Consider the following 17,104-nt stretch of genomic DNA (forward strand, 5'->3'; position numbering starts at 1 on the left):
AAAAAAGGAACTTGGCATATAGCTGGTCCTTACGTTTCCCCCCCTTGTGTCCTATTGCTCTGGAGTATCCCATCTATGTGGTGAGCAGGGCCAGACTCACTTACCTTCAATTGCATCATGTGTCTTCAAGGCCATTCTCTGGACTTGGTGCTTCTGATATATTTGCAAGAAGTCCATGTGTTATACAAAGCGAGAATGATAATAACAAGATGGTTACTTCTAGAACTCCTCTTTATATAGCACTTTTAATTTGCAAAGCGCATTTCAGTCTGTTTGCCCCCCTCACAGCAACACTCATAAGATGACCTAAAAAGATAATGTTGCTAGAGAAAATGGAAAAGGTAGGCAATTTCAAGCTATCTGTTACCCCAAACCTGCTTGGCTTGAAAGAACTCTCAGATATTTGCAGCATGTTTATTACTAACAGATGGCTTTCTTTGTAGACAACTACCATCAATCTAACACAGTAGGACATACATTGCTAGACAGACACTTTAAACAAGAGCTTATTTATTCACAATTCAGATAAACTTTAAAGACACAAAAGAAATACAAATGACAAACTGAAAAAGGAATTTTAGTGACACAACATGAGTTTGCAGCCAGTGCTCTATACATTTTAAAATGTTACCCAAACACTGCAGATGTGGAACTTGAATCAATCCAAAATTATAAACTCCTATTACTATTCCCTTTGAAAGCAAACTGGGAATGGGAAAGTCACCCGCTGCTTTATCTATGATCATATGAACGAAATATCTTTCAGCTCAATTCAAGCAACAATTCAGTGATGAGTTTTTGAAACAGCAACTTGCTTCATCTTGTCCAAGCTTTGCCTAGAAGACAGTCTTTTGACACAACTTTGAAATTTTATTTCCCGAAATAAGGTCAGAGCAATGTTACGCTTGCAGCTTGTAAGTATCCTTGAAGAAACTGCAATGCTTCTGCATTCAGGCTAGTACTCAGCATTGAAGGAACCTTAAAATACAAGATACAGGAGAGCCATTAATACACATTCAAAATCAGATTTTCTACACTACCATCATGCTGATTCTGTATGTCTAACATTTTAATTCTCCCAGTCCTGAAGCATTAATTAACCTGTATGTTTGGCACAGTACTTCTCCCACAACTTTGTTTTGCTATTAGCACTGGGGTACTGCCTAGACGTACCCATTTTGGCACAAAGAGCTGGTTCAATCTGCACCTCATTCAGTTTCCAACTTTCCACTGGTAATTGCTGATCAGCACTAATTGGCATGTTAACTCTCGGATATTCACCAAATGTACTGTATTAATCTGTTATTGGGGTAAAACAAATGTAATTTATTAAAACCTAGGGGATTGCATGAACATGACACCAACTGCAGTGTGAAGAACCCCAACACTTTATACTATTAATCTTTTTATGTGAAAGAGTACTACTATATCAAAGCAGTAATTGGGGTCAACAGTACCCCGCAATGTCAATTTCATTACTATTATAAAAATGATCTCGGGGGTATAATGTATCCTATCATTTTTTTAAATCTACAAAAACGTAACATGAACCTTAAAAAAAAAATCACAACTTGCATATCTAAACACAAGTATCACACTTCATCATTGTGTGATTTGGGCAAATAGCTGACAAGAAGCACAGTGCTGGTGTGATTTCCAGTCACCTTTGCATGTACACAGATGACATATTCCCCTCTTCTTGAGATGCAATCGGGTCACAGCTCCCCTCCAAGAATGCCTTGGCAAGTTTTTCTCAGGCAAGCTGCTCTGCCATGCCTATTTTGCTTGTCAGAAGCCAAATGCAAATGCAAGAACAGCAGCAATATTGAAGATGCAACCAGCCCACATGTAAATTCTCCAGAACTTACTGGAGAAAAGTTGTAGCTTACTGAAGGTTGGATGGTCAAGAAGAAATATTTATGTAAAGAAATTATAGGGGACACCTGCAGAAGGTTAATTCCCCTCTTCCAAACCAGAGATTGGAACTATGCATTCAGGTAACTTACCCTGCCTGGACATGCAGTCGATAATTTATGAAGCGACTGTGCAAGATGGATTTTAGGATTGTTGACAATTTGGCCCACTGGATCATGTTCTTTTTTCCCAGCAAATGCAAGCTGGGAGAATGCAGTTTGGTATCCGGGAGTGTCTTCTATGTCAATGAAGTGCTCTTCATCAGGAAGGGTGTCATCTTCAGGCAATTCAAAGAGACCAATAAGGGCCTGAAGGAGTGGAGTCCTAAATGAAAGGAACATATTGCCAAATTGTTTTGCCACAGGTCTATGTCAAACCCATTCACCTGAACCAGAGCAGGAACTGATAATAGCACACATTGTAAGAGGAAAGCCAATTTTGTTGTGGGGTTGTTTGGGTTGTTTTTTGGGGGTGGGTGGGTGGGGGACCTTAGAAAAGCCTGTCTGCAATCTGGCTATGTGTCTATATTTATGCAAGTCTCAAGGAAAGCATTTTATTTCTTTATTTATTTTAACATCCTTCTATACCGCCCAAAACTCACGCGTCTGGGAAGTTTACAACAAACAAAAAGCTAAAACATTAGTTAAAATAAATGACATAGTAAAAGTTAACACATTACAACAATTTAAATTTTAAAACATTTTAAAACTATGCTAAAACTGTCAAAACAATATTTAATTAAAAGCCTAGGTGAATAAGTGCGTCTTTAAAGATGGTGGGGTTCATAACGAATAAGACGTTCTCTTAAATACCCAGGGTCCAAGCTGTTTAGGGCTTTATTAGGTTATAAACAGCACCCTGTATTTTGCCCAGAAACTTATAGGCAGCCAGTGTAGCTCTTTCAATACAGGAGTATTGTGGTCTCTCCGAGATGACCCAGAGACCAACCTGGCTGCCTCATTCTGAACCAGCTGTAGTTTCCAGACTACACACAAGGGCAGACCCACATAGAGCGCGTTACCGTAATCCAGTCTGGAGGTTCTGAACATGTTCCCTATTCAGTACTGTTAGGCTCTGCACATTATTAATTTTTTGTATAATCCAAGCCTCAAGTACAATTTCATTGCAACATACACCACTAAAACAATGGATAGCTACTACTGGAAATGTCCTGGCAACAGTAAAGATAATGTTTTCCTCGTGGTAACTGCACTTCAGCTTCACTTTTGCCAACATTAACATTCAACACTAATTACTCCTGCTCTTAATTTAAGAGTGTAGATTCTATTACTTCTCCTGCCTGATCCAGAAGGGCTGTTCTGGTGTACTTATGTTCTAATCAGATGTAGAAATAAATTAAAACTAAGTGTTGGACCTTTTTTTATATCCTACGTTCTGCTGCTTAAACTTTTTTGTTTGTTTGCTTGGACATCACATTTTCAACTCTTTTCCTTCTCTTCCAACTTTGAAACAAAACACAGTTTGGCATTTCAGACTTTGGGAAGCAAGGCGGCGGGGCGGCACATATCTGTGTTGCAACTTTTTGAACAAAGCTATATCATACTCTGGAAAAGACACACTGGTTTTTATTTTCAGCTGCAGCCTCAATAGTAACGTTTATCATCAAAGTCATAGCTGAACTTACCACAGCTTTGTGTACTCTGTGTCCATCATTGGAGGGCATTCTGTGAGTATTTTTGTGATGCCAACCGCACAAATTTTCTTTTCTACTTGTCCAGACACTTTCTGGATTTCTGGTATTATTATTTTCTCCAGAACCATTCCAAACATCCTGTTATGTGTCAAAAGAAAAATTAATCTTACCATAAGCAATATCCATCTCAGCTAAGGTATTCATTCACTGGGCCATCTACAGATATTTTGAGATGCAGTATTCCAGTTATAGTAAGCCACCCACCGAATAGCACAGCGGTAATGGCAAGTCGATGGCACATTTTACCTTTACCTATACTAGTTATAAAGAGGATTCAAAAACAACTGACCCAGGAACCTGAAGACTAAAATTAGTCAGATAACAATCTACTAAAGATGAATAATGAAATAAGGCCATATGGTCAAATTAGTTGCTACAGCAACATTCACTGTTCATAAATAAAGTTTGATATTTGCAAGAGAAGGGACCTGATGGACACTGGGAGGCAGTGTTGCCTCTAACAGGGCTTTCCAGATGATGTTGACTACAACTCCCAGAATCCCCAGCTGCAATGGTTTTTACTTGGGGATTGTGGGAGTTGTAGTCAACAACATCTGGGAATCCCTGTTAGAAGGAACACTGCTGGGAGGACTCAACATTCTTGTGAAAGAGATAAAAACTCTTTGGTCCTGCATCAAGAACAATGGGGTCTTTTCCACTGGGACATTTCCAATATACCTAGAATACTCATGTCAGGGCTACCACAGCTGTCCTCCAGCTCCCTGGCTGCCACAACAGCTTTTATGATTGACAAAAGACCAGGCTAAAACATGCAACCGTACCTACTAAACATTCCTTGCAACTTCTGGCTAAGCCTTGTTGTGAACTACAGTGTTACAAGCAGCTGTCATGGTAATACCACTGTCTTCCTTCCCATAATCTGTTCATGCTTACCAAGCTTACCAAGCTACAGAAAACAAGGAAAGTAGTATGATGCCTGAACAGGGCTTATACGATATTGCTTTCCTTGTTGTGGATGCTGTATCCAGGTACAGTGCCAACAGTAATGCACTAGCAAGCCCAACCCCCTTTTAGGGATGTGCACGGTCCGGAGCAGTCCGGACCGGCACCGAAGGGGGGCCTTACTTTAAGGGCGGGGAGGGCTTACTTACCCCTCCCACCTCTTTGTCCCCTCCAGCGCCCGTATTCAATAGACCTCACCTGATCTCTTTGAAAAAAACGAGAGGAGCTAGCGAACAAAGCTCCTCTCGTTAGGGAGTCCTGTAGCTTTGTGCAAAGCTTCTTCAGTATGCTACAGGACTCCCTAACGAGAGGAGCTTTGTTCGCTAGCTCCGCTCGTTTTTTTCAAAGAGATCGGGTGAGGACTCGGGCGGGCGGGCAGCTGGGAGGGAGGGAGGGCTGGCGGGCGGCGGCGGCGGCATTTGTACCTTTAGTTTTTGGCCAAATCTGCCTGCGGCGGGGGGGGGGGCTGGTTTCCAGCGCCCCGTTATTCTGTTGAATACGGGCGCTGGAGGGGACAAAGAGGTGGGAGGGATAAGTAAGCCCTCCCCGCCCTTAAAGCAATACCCCCCACCTGGACCCGAACCAGCCAGGGCCGAACCGGTCCGGCAGTTCGGCCATTCTTTAGAATGGCCGCCGGACCGGTTCGGACACACCCCTACCCCCTTTAACACCACATTTTGTAACCATGCCCCCGCCCCGCCCCAGGGATACAACATTTATCTTCAGAGACAAACACTATACACGGGGAGAGGTCTTCTCCATGGCCAAGCATGCCAGTGTTTGTAGACAGTTTATGCTTTATTTTCTCCTAGATAGAATAACTGAATAACCCACTCCTATGGTGAAAAATAAGGAGCGTCACTTAACGCAACTATTGCTATTATCCACTTCTGATAACTGAAGGTGAGGATTGGAAACAGTTTCTCTGAGCACAAAGTAAGTACTGTGGCATCCTCAAAGATCTTTGCAATCTACAAGCCTTCTTTCCACACCATGAGAGCAAGCATTTGGTTAGTAATAGTATCAAAGAGAGAAGGCCAACTGGTGGGCTGGATCGGGCCTCAGAAGCTATTTTACCTGGCCTCTGGGGACACTTTTAATCACTTGTAAGGTAAAAAGGGAGAGAGAGCCCAAACTTTAATGTTACATTTCGCTTTAGGAATTTTGTATACAATCCCTCAGCTAGAACTGAAAATATTTGCTTGACTATTGTCATGATCTTCTGAAAGATGGCATCGACATCATTATGAAGCCTTGCTGCAGAATACAGTTCTGGCCTCCAGCAGAATTGGTGGAGCTTCGGTGGCTCAGGGAGAAAGTCCATAGTTGAAAGGACTCGCTTTGCCAGCCTGCGGAAGCGCACCGACTGTTTGGCAAGGCAACAAGGGCAACAGGCACTGGCCAAACACAGCACAGCGATGGTGTGGCTGCCCGCTCAAGCCAGCTCCTCTTCATTTTATCTCATTACTCTCTCTCCCTCAGGCTCACTGATCAGCTGCAGTGAGTCTCCCTCAGTCTTGGGTGCAGGCAGGGTGAAATTTTCAACATTTTATCAATGACTTAGTTGAGATGAACACCCCTGCCAGGCCCCGGTAATTTGTACTGGCTCCCCGCTCCCCTCGTTGGCCCTGCCTCCAGACCTCTGCCTGGAGAAGAACATAACCCCAGAGAATACAGATGTTAGCCATACTTGGTATATAAAAAACAAATGACATTTTTAAAAAGGTACTAACTTTGGCTGTATACTGTCAAATATTTCTTGAAGTGCTATTGCTCCGTATTTTACACAGTACAAGTTGATAAACACTAAGAAACCTATAAGAAGAAGAGGAGTCATTCAAAAGCTGTACAAGACACTCCAACAGAGTAGAAGCACATGCTGCTCTCTCTCTCTCTCTCTCTCTCACACACACACACACAGAGTAAACTAACAGTTATATGCACTTATGTTGCCTTTCCAGCCACTGCAAACTTTTCTGCTTCCACAAGGTCTCTAGGACGCACCTGGCAAAGCTGCTATTCCAGAAAGACTCTCCACCATAACCTACTCCCATCCCATCCTATGTACTAACATAATGCAATGCTCAAGCTTTCAAGTGTTTTTTTTTTCTAAATCCTCCCTTGATTTCTAAAGCCCATTATTCTGGCCCTTATCTCTGAAACGAAAACAAAAAGATATTCCAATCCTAAGCATATATTCTTAGATGTAAAGCCTACCAAGAACAATGGCATTTACTTCCCAGGAAAGAGGTTTAGGATTGGACTGTAAACCTTGGGAGATCTTCATGCCACTCATGTTTGAGATTCTTCCTTATAAAACATTTACTTTATTCTAATTAATGCTCTTAGAGGAGAGGGCTGCAGGTCAGTGGTAGAGCATCTGCTTAGCATGCAGTGGATCTCAGGTTCAAACCCCAGCACCTAAAAATCCCTGCCTGAAAGCTACCACTTGTCAGAGTATAGACAATACTGAGTAAGATGGCTCAATGGTCTGACTCAGTAGATGACAGCTTTCTACGTTTCTAACTGCAGGAACCAACATAGAACTTACTTTTAATAAATTTTGTTGTTTTGGAATTCTGAAGCCTTTGGAATAGCAGTATGAAAATCTGTTTTCTGTACTGATCAATGGATTCACTAAAGATTTAAAAAGAATACATAGAAATCAATTAATTCAGTCCAGGACACCATTACCTTGCATCAGAACTTTCAGTACATTTTGAATGAGTGCCTGTGATGAGACTTATATTGGAGCTAGTGATGTGAGGGTTACCTTAGTAACCAGGCACGGAAGGTTAAGAGTTGGGGAGGGATTTAAAATAAGGGTAGTTGAGACAGAGAGAGGAGAGGGAGAGTTGGAGTTAGTTGCATGCGAGTAGTTGGTGTTTTGGGCTGAGGGTTGAGAGATTGGTTTGTGTGTTCTGAACAGGCAAGACTGTTCAGGGGGGTTGTGTGGAACTTGAAGGGTCAATGTGTGGAGGCTGGAGAACCAGCAGTGTTCTGGGCAGCTCCTAGTAACAGACAAGAAGGTCTGGAGGAATTCACTAAGTTTACAAACCCAAGTTTAATTACCTCTGTTCCAGTTATCTCACCTCCCTATATGGTACATTTTATCCAGAACAGCTGATGTACCTAGTAACTTGGTAAAGAAGCTTGTGTGCCCTGCTTTGCAGAGATCTTTATTCTAATCAGTAAATAATAAACCTATTCTTGTTTTCATTTTATACCTCAAGTTTGTTTCATTTTATATCCTGAACATATACACCTAACCTGTGCTTGCGAATCTACGCAGCCAAAGGTGTTGAGTAGTGAGAGCAGTGTAACAAGAATTTATGTGGTGGCAGAGAGGGAAAGTAAAAGCCAAATGAATTTCTAGAACCTGGAGACTAAATTGTCATAGAACAATAAAAACAAGTCACCCCGCTAAACTTGAGAGGGGCATCAGGGTGGGACCCTTACAGTGCCTCTAGCAAGTTCCCAAGAACTCAAACAGATAACAGCAAAACTCCTTTGGTACATTTATACTTACGGAGGCATATGCTCTATAATACTGTTGAGGAGATAGAATCCTTGATGGTCATTAAGCTTAGAGGCAATAAGTTTCTGGAACACACCTAGTAATCCAGGCTGTAAATGGGGTGGGGTGGGGTAAAAGGACAGAGAAAAAGTAGATTTTGATTATTAACAAAATGAACTTACAGTAAAAAAAAATAACTCCAAAGATAATTTCTGTGACTAACTTAAAAACAGCCATCTTTTAGTGGCAACTAAAAAGTCTCCCCTAGGCAACCAGCAGAGAAGCTTTACAAAAGCAGATTCTTTTAAGCTGCTGACACCAAAGACTGGCATATCTGAGCAGGCAGGCAGTATGTTTTCTGAACGTATTTGCAAGGCTGCTCTACACACACACACAAAGAAATAATTTGTCTTCAGGCCAAAGCAGAGAAATGAGTTGGAGAGAGCTGGTAGACTTGGTTGCTATTGAACAGTTAATGGATGCTTACTGGCAGAAAGTAGCCGCTCGCCACTCTTCTGCGGCGCAGCTGGGTTGTCCCAGCCCCCTTGCCCAGGGAGCACGTGGGACAGGGAGCCACTCTCCATTGTGCAGCCTCAGTCTGACTCCTGATCGCGGAGAGTACAGACACGCCGGGATGGGCTCCTGCCGGGCCGCGATAGCACGTGGCCTGGCCTTAACTGGAGCGTCCGGTGAGGGGGCAAGAGCGGAGAATCGGGCCGGAGGCCCACCCGCTTTGGCCGGCGATCCCGGGCAGCGTGAGAGCGGGGCCCGCTGCGGCCGGCGCCGCTGCCGAGCGCCATTTTGGTGCGGGCCGCGTGGCCCGGATCGGTGGCTTGTTGGGGGCTCCTGTGGCAGCGCCCGTTGGCTGCCCTCAACAGCGGCCGCACCGCTCGTTGGCGGCCCGCTTGGCAGCGGCCCGCAGCACTCGGCCCGCCCCCCCCCCCGGCGGCCGCACCTCTTCTCTTCCCCTGCCCAGGCGACTGGGAGAGCAGAGATTCGGGCTTAGTGCCTGCCTGCGCAGCCCTACCTCCTCCCCTCTAGTTGGGGGCTACGACAACTGCCTGGGGGCTTCTTCTCCTGCCTGGGGACTGCGACTCTTGGCAGCAACCAGGGCGAGGACTGCAGTGGGGAGCAGCGTCCAGCCGGGCCCAGCCCGGCTCAGGTTTGGCGGCGTATCGCGGGGGCGGGGGTTCGCCAGGCCGGGTATAAAGCCTTCGGGGAGCGTAGTGGGTGGTACTTTGGGAGACGGGGGGCTCGCTTGGCCGGGTATAAGGCCTTGGGGGGACCCTAACTCCTGGTAACTTCAGCTGAAGCCACCCACGCCATGGGGCCCAAGAAAGCGCCGGCGGGGAAGGGGAAGAAACGCGCTCCAACGCGCCGGGTGCCCCCAGCTTTGTCTGACTCCTCCTCGGAGAATGAGCGGGATATGGAGCTGGGAGCGATTAAGGCCCTGATTGCACGGCTTGAGGCCATAGCTGGGGAATGGGAGGCACTGCGGAGGGATGGCAGGGGCCCATCAGGGATCAGGCCACCCAGGGAGCCTGCCCCCCCCCACCTGAATGCCCGCGCAAAATGACTAGGGCTGCAAAGCGGACGAGGCTGATGCAGGGTTTCACTGACTGTTTAGAGGCACTCGAAGCAGCCATGGCATCCATGATGGCGTCGACCAACAGCAAGAGCGTGGAGGGATCCAGCGCAGCTAAGGGCAGAACCGCGGATGATCTCGGCAGAGGCAGTGCGGCGACTGCAGGATCTACGCCAGGGGACGCCTCCGAGGAGCAGGTGGGACAGGGCGGTGAGTCCCCTCAAGGGGTTTGGCCTTGGGGTACGCCGTGGGGCTCACCAGGTGGGCCCTTTGGGTGGTTCCCCGGGCCTATGAATTGGGCTTCCCCGCATGCAACCTGTAACCAGGTATGGCAAGGGGGAGCGGGACAGCTGGTGGCACAAGCCACCCCAGCAGAGGTACCCGCAGCCAGCGGCAGCAGGGTCTTAGACGGGGGGCCCATCCCTCTGGGCAACCACCTGCTGCCCCACGTAAAGGAGCTCATTTGGAAGGGGGAATTTATTGACGTCTTCCAACTGCTATTTAAGGAGCCCGAAACTGTGGGCAAGGAAGGGGAGCAGGAAAAGGAGAAGGAGTGAACCAAAAGGAAACCCATTGAGCGTAACTGGAACAATTGGGTTTCTGGGTTCACTATCTACATGGGGGTGTTGACTGAGAAGTACCCCGAGAAGGGCCCCCCCTCATCAAGTCTCTGGGCACGAGTCCTTAGCACCTAGGACGCGAGCGGCCTATAGCAGGAGGATGACTGCCTTCCAGTGCTTCAGGCAGCAGGCGAGAGTCGGCCAGGCTTGGCCGGCCCCTCCTGAACACCTGATGCGGTACCTGGTACACCTGCGGGGAGCAGGGCTCGCTGTCAGTACCATGGCCGGGCACATGGCAGCTCTGGCCTTCCACGCAAAATCCCAGGGGCTGCCCGATTACTCGGGTGATTTTCGCGTACGGCATATGCTGGAGGAATGGGCCAAGGAGGCACCGGCCCTTCCTGACCAGCGCCAGCCCATTACTCCTGACGCCCTGCGCAGGGCGGTGCAGAGCATGGGGGTCGTATGCTCTTCCCCCTACGAGGAAACCTTATTCAAAGCGGCGGGGCTAGTGGCTTTCTATGGGGCATTCAGGGTAGGGGAGCTTTTCTCCAAAGGGGGGCATGGGCCGCTCACGAGAGTAATGCAGAGGAGCAACTTGACCATGGCCCCAGCTGTGGTTTTGCTGCGGCTCCGCTTTTCTAAAACGGATCAGCGGGGAAGGGGTCAGCTGGTCACCCTACATAGGGCGGATGATTGCCTCTTATGCCCAGTCCAAGCACTGCGGGCGTACATGGAGGTTAGGGGCGAAGCCGGAGGGTGCCTCTTCAGGCACGCCGACGGTAGACCCTTGTCGCAATACCAATTTTGGGTGGTGATGAGGAAGACCTTTGAAGTGGCTGGGGTGTCCACTGGCCGCCTGTCATCGCATTCTTTCAGGATCGGAGCTGCCTCGGCAGCGGCTAGCCTTGGCTACACGGGCGCCGCAATTCAGCACCTCGGCTGTTGGCGGTCCGCAGCTTACCGCAGATACATACGGTAGGGAAGCGGCGGGTGTCTTCCCGTCACCATCCCCGCCCCGCCCAGCACTTCCTCCCCTCCCCCCCCACTTGGCCCCTACCTCATGCATCTTCTCTCTCCCGCACAGGGGCGGAGCCTCCGGACAGGAGGACAAGGGTCCTTATCCTGGGCCACTCCTTTATATTCTGGGCCCTCAAGCGGGTACAAGGCACGGATCCGGGAACACAGCTGGGCCTGGGGCGATGGGCCATCATCGAGTGGCGTGGGCGAAGGGGAATGAGGAGAGCACAGCTGCTGCCTATGCTACGGGAGTTCCTGGAGCAGAACCCTGCACCAGACATCCTGCTCCTCCATTATGGCGGGAATGACCTAGTCAGTCAGTCAGGTATTTCCTTGGCACGGCAGACTGAACAGGATCTGAGCGTAGTCCTGTCGTGGTGCCCGGGAGTGGTCGTCCTATGGTCTGACATCACTCAGCGCAGGGTCTGGCGGGGAGCACTAAAACCGAACAAAGTGGACAGGGCCAGGAGAGGGGTCAACGCAGCCATCTCACGCTTCTTGGCGGCCAGGGGAGGCGGTTGTATACCACACGATGACATCATCTACTCGGAGCCCACCCTCTACCGGGGTGACGGGGTCCACCTGACCGCCATGGGCATGAGGTTCTTTTTGGATGACCTCAGGCTGGGACTGGCAACAGCAATCTTGGGGCTGTGGGGTGCGGGTCGTTAAGCTGGGCTAACGCCCACTGTGGCAGGTACAGTGCGGATAAAATGCTAATTAAGGGAGTGTGGCACCTTAGGTAAGAGGTAATCAAGGAGGAGGAGCTGATCCCTTGAGGCTTGACAGATCAGGGATAACGCTTAACTCCTGTCCCCCATCAGGCAACACCCTAACTGTATGGCTGTGCAGCGTCGGTGGGGTTGTCGCTTGGGAGGAGGAAGACTTGACCTTAGGTCGGCTGAGAAGGGCGCCTCTGCTGGAGAGCAGACAAGCTGCCTGGAGCCAAGGTGCCAATGCCATGGTCTGTTATGTGGAGGCGGCCACGGTGTGGCCGGCCTGTTAGGCACCGCACTGTTATGATGGATCCCCATGCAATCCCAGCTAATGAGCCTGTACCTTAAACCAATAAACTGACCATTCATCCCATAACAATGTCTCTGTGTCTCCTTGGGGGGTCTGGGCACAAAACCAACAAGAAAATACCCTAGCCAAGCAAGACATGACAATCAAGAAATTACTAAAACGTCAAATAAGAGCATTCACTCAAAATGTGTTCAGATTGCTGCAACAGAGTATGCATGCTGGACCTTTGGATGCTACCTTTTGGGACTGAAGTCTGGGGCAACCTTATTCCCTTAGCAACATCAACTATATTTAAAGTTTGGCAGCTATACAAATCTCCTGAATGTCTAAAACATGCAAGTTATCTTCATTCAACTCTTGCCAATCACATATAAGTCTAGAAAGCTAGCACTGCAATTGGTTATACGTACAATTTTGTCAGCTGCAGCATTTGCTATTGTACCGGCACCTCTCTCTAAATAGGCCTGAAGGAGTCGCACCAGAGGAGGGATATTTCCTGACCTCTCCCACAAGACTGGCTGAAGCAGGTGTGGAAATAAGGCCATGTAAGAGGTTGGGATATCATTTTTATGCATCTCCAGAAGTAGAGACATCACTTGAAACACATATGGAATGAATTCTGTTGGAAGGGAGAGACAGTTTACATTACAGACTACTAAGTGAGAGGTCATATAACGTTCGTTCATATGAAGAAGCTACTAGTGCTTCACAGAATGCCTAAGTTTATTCTAAGTTTAGCATGCCTAGGCTTCATAGAATGCCTAAGTCAGGGGTTCTCCAGCTGTTGCTGAACTACAACTCCCATCCCCCCCTGCTACAATATACTGTGGCTGGGAATAATGGGAGTTGTAGTTCAGCAACATCTGGAGTAAAACAGGTTGGGAACCCCTGGCCTAAGGTGATTTTTAAAAAGCTAAGCTTTTTTGCTTGCCTTAGCTTGGCAACAGCATGACATGAGATCTGGGACATGGAGGAATCCAATTTGTCTTATTTAAAACACAGAATTAAACTGCACTTTGGTAGGTCTTGACATAAATCATGTTACTTGAGCTATAAACACTGAATACACCATCAGACTGTCATGGACACATTTATTTACTATACTATATGGTATAAAATACTATACTGTATTTTAGACAAACCACTGAATATGTTATTTATACCTTGCACATCGTTCTGCAGAATCTCAGTGAACACCATAAACAAAGCCTCTTCAAAGCTTCCAACAGCAGTGGGATTTGCTTTGCAAGTTATCCTTATTGATAAGCAAATTGATTCAAACATGTAATGATTAAAGTGAGGCTTGCTTGGATTCTAAAGACAAGACGAGACGACAAGATGCGAATGAACAGTGCAAATTCACTGATATGATTGTACATAAAACAGAAAGTTGTTTACTATCAAGTATTGTAAAAACAGGCATTAAGTAGAATCTGAGAATTCTAGTCACAACACAAGACAGCAAGCGGTTAACCTTTAACATGGGTCTTCTCTAAATCATGCCAAAAACTGCGAATGGCCATATTTAACCTATATCAGTGTATCTGATTAGAATGTTCTTGCAAATTCCCAGGGCCTTCTAAAGAGTGTATCAATATGACTACAAAGCTACTTTTCACCACACAGATGGACCTATCACAAGCATACAGTAAAAAACCATATCATGTTATTTTAAAAAAGTTTTTCCAAGGCTTTTAAAATGTCTGGTAACTGATACTTTTATTAGTCTATTTTTATCTGTGTTTTTATTAATTCATGACATCACTTTTTGCAAAACATTTTAGATATGGTAATTTAAAAGTGGTATATAAATTTTAAAATCAGTACAGCTTAATGTGCTTTATTTTCAGCTCTAATCTCATTTGCAAGGGAATTACATGAAAATGCAGTGATGTAAATAAGAGTAAACCCACGATTAAAGGAACACAGTTTGCCAAAATCCAATACAATGAAACATTGCAATTTGTTCCAAATAAGGTATGGAGGATGCAAAATTTCCTCCCTTCACACATGAAAGGGAAGGCAAAGTTTGCAAATCTTATTTGCTGAACCCAGCCACTGAAGTTCTATGTAAGCCCACAGTAGGACAGTAGAACCTCGTAACTTGCAGGGGTTACATTCACCACCATGAGTAATGGAACTGCGAGTAAGGAGGCATTAGGGCTATGAGGAAAAGCGTGGGTTAGGTTCCAGGGTGGAGGGGAAAATCGGGAAATGCCCCCAAACTGCCCCAAACCTACAGTGGTGTAGGGATGTGCAAACAGGTTCAAATTTGAACCGGTTCAGTTTGAAGGTTCAAACTCAAACCAAACAGGGCATTGAGTTGGCAGTGCCGATCTGTGTTTGAACCAAACAGAGCCTGGTTCTATTCAAACCGGTTCGAAGGTTTGAGACTCCAAAACTGGGTTGGGGTGGTAGGCACCCATGGGTGCCAACTACCACCCAAACCCCAAAGCACTAGGACACTCAAGCAATTTTAGATGTTTTTGTGTATGTGAAGATTTTTCAATTTTGTGCATTTCTCACCCCCCGCCCAGAGAATGGGGATTGGAGGATGCCCTAACTGCTCCCCTGGGGGGTGGGGGGTTCCTGGGCACCAAAGTGGGGTTTGGGGCAAGGGACCTTGTGCCACAACTCCTCCCAGCAGCCCCAAGCCAGTGGGGCTCATGGGTTTGTTTTTAAAATATATATTTTTAAAGATTTTAGCCTGTCTGAATCTTTTCAATGAATAGGAATTTCTCCCCCCTCCCCGAACTCTTAAGAGTTGATTAGGTCACACACGCTTCTATATTTTTGAATGGGGGAGAAATTCCTATTCACTGCATTAAAACAGGCTAAAATATTTTAAAAATATAAAACAAAAAGCATGAGCCCCACTGGCTTGGGGCTTTTCAGACTGGGGCTTTTTGGTTGTGGCCCCTTGGCTTTGGAACAGACTCCCTGAAGAGCTTCGCATTGCTCCCTCCCTCAGTGTTTTTAAAGAACAACTTAAAACATACCTTTTTAAGGAGGCTTTTTAATGCTCCATTTTTGGTTATATCTCATAGGTCCCTTTAGCTTTTTATAATTTTCAGTTTTTCGCTTTTAAATTAATTTTTAATTTGAACCTAATAATGAGTGTGGTTTTAACCTGACTTTTAACTTGTTTGTTCAATTTGGTTAATTTTATTTCCTTTATTGTGTCTTGTATTTATTTTATTGTTGTGAGCCACTCCGAGCAGTAGTGCACTGGAGGGGTGCGGCAGAAAGAAAGAAAGAAAGAAAGAAAGAAAGAAAGAAAGAAAGAAAGAAAGAAAGAAAGAAAGAAAGAAAGAAAGAAAAGTAAACACAAAGCTGTTGCATGTTCTGGATTACATTCCGATTCTGGATGCACTGCATGCAAAATGCCAACCAACGTGATCTTTTCCGTTGTATAAAACTATGGTATCTATAAAGCTTGCATTTAAAATGAAAGCTGAAGAGCTTTCATAAAATGATTAGAATCCCAAGAGCCTGGGTTCGCCTAATGGGATGTCTGACACCCTGCCCCCACTGCCCATTTTAAAAAGAAAAATAAATCTTTTGCAAGGACTTTTCTCAAAAAACATGAGTACCACACACTCTTGGCACACAAAATAGCTTAGCTGAGCTTTGATCTTGGCCAGTTTCTTTCTTTAGCTAATTTGATTCCCTGATCTATAGACAGTTTTTTTCTTATTCTAATTGGCAACAAACTATTGCTCAGCACAAGTGATCATGGAGTCTTTAAATCAAGCTGACAAAAAAGGAACAGGAGGTAATACACATTACTATTGTTAATTATTATTTTTACCTTACCTTACTGACGGCAAGCAGTTTCTGTGTGAGTTGCGTGATGAGAGAAGGGATATAGGGAATTATGGCTTCCTGCAGCAGAGAAAAGCTTCTCATGATAGCTGGAAATTCAGATATTTAGGTTACTGAAGGCAGAAAAGGATTGCGACATTATGTTTTATGCTTCCATTTTATGATTTGCATTAAAATAGTATACCTTGAAGGAAGCATCCACGACCAAGAGCTCATTTATTAAGTTATTTATAGGAAAAATAGGTTGCTTACCTGTAACTTATCTCTGTGGGGATCCATGGTCACGTACAACTGGGTCTTCTGCGCCTGTGCAGGAGAACCTAGGAAGAATTCTCTAGCTCCGTTTAGGTGCTCACTGGCCCTTTGAGGTGCAGTGATATCGGAGCCTACAAAGTCGGCTGTAGAGATCCTCCCTCTTCAGTTCCTGAACTGACAGCTGCAAAGTGACTGACAATATGGAGATATATAGAATAAAAAACAGGCAATCCACAGCAGCACAGGTAAGGAAAATGATACAGAAAACCTAGCAGAGGGGATGGCCAGGCAAGTGTTGTGAGTGACCATGAATCTCCACAGAGATCATAAGTTACAGGTAAGCAACCTGTTTATCTCTGTAGGGATCCATGGTCACTCACAACTGGGTGAGTAACTAGCTCCCAGAAAATAAGGAGGTGGGTGGAAGCAGTCACAGTACTCTTTTCAAGACCACCCGACCAAAGTTAGCCTCTGAAGCAAAGCACAAGTCCACAGCGTAGTGATGAGCAAAAGGCAGGTCAGAAGACCACGTAGCAGTCCTGTAAGTGTCCTTCATACTGATGCCTGCCATGTGGGCAGCAGAGGTAGCCATGGCTCTAGTGGAATGTGCCCTGATTTTAGAGGGCGGTTGAAAACTTTGCTTCTTGTAACACAGGAAAATCAGTTGCACTAGCCAACTGGATAATCTTTGTCTTGAAATAGCTAAACTTTTAGTAACTACAGTA

The 17,104-nt window shown here is 45.9% G+C and overlaps 1 protein-coding gene across 2 annotated transcripts in view; it reads right to left on the reverse strand.

Annotated features, from left to right (window-relative positions):
- Positions 1–493: 493 nt before the first annotated feature.
- Positions 494–17,104, reverse strand: part of CSE1L (chromosome segregation 1 like) — a 65,975-nt gene continuing 49,364 nt past the window's right edge. For both annotated transcript variants that reach the window (XM_053248360.1, XM_053248361.1), the window contains exons 17-25: positions 16,116–16,213; positions 13,463–13,613; positions 12,710–12,918; positions 8,121–8,218; positions 7,143–7,228; positions 6,325–6,406; positions 3,560–3,706; positions 2,007–2,238; positions 494–978 (exon numbers count right to left, since the gene is read on the reverse strand). In XM_053248360.1, coding sequence (XP_053104335.1) covers positions 889–978; positions 2,007–2,238; positions 3,560–3,706; positions 6,325–6,406; positions 7,143–7,228; positions 8,121–8,218; positions 12,710–12,918; positions 13,463–13,613; positions 16,116–16,213 — 1,193 coding nt within the window. In that variant the 3' untranslated portion in view covers positions 494–888. The remainder of the gene's footprint in view (positions 979–2,006; positions 2,239–3,559; positions 3,707–6,324; positions 6,407–7,142; positions 7,229–8,120; positions 8,219–12,709; positions 12,919–13,462; positions 13,614–16,115; positions 16,214–17,104) is intronic.

The sequence above is a fragment of the Hemicordylus capensis genome, chromosome 4 (genome assembly GCF_027244095.1).
Source record: "Hemicordylus capensis ecotype Gifberg chromosome 4, rHemCap1.1.pri, whole genome shotgun sequence".
NCBI classification, from domain to species: Eukaryota; Metazoa; Chordata; class Lepidosauria; order Squamata; family Cordylidae; genus Hemicordylus; species Hemicordylus capensis.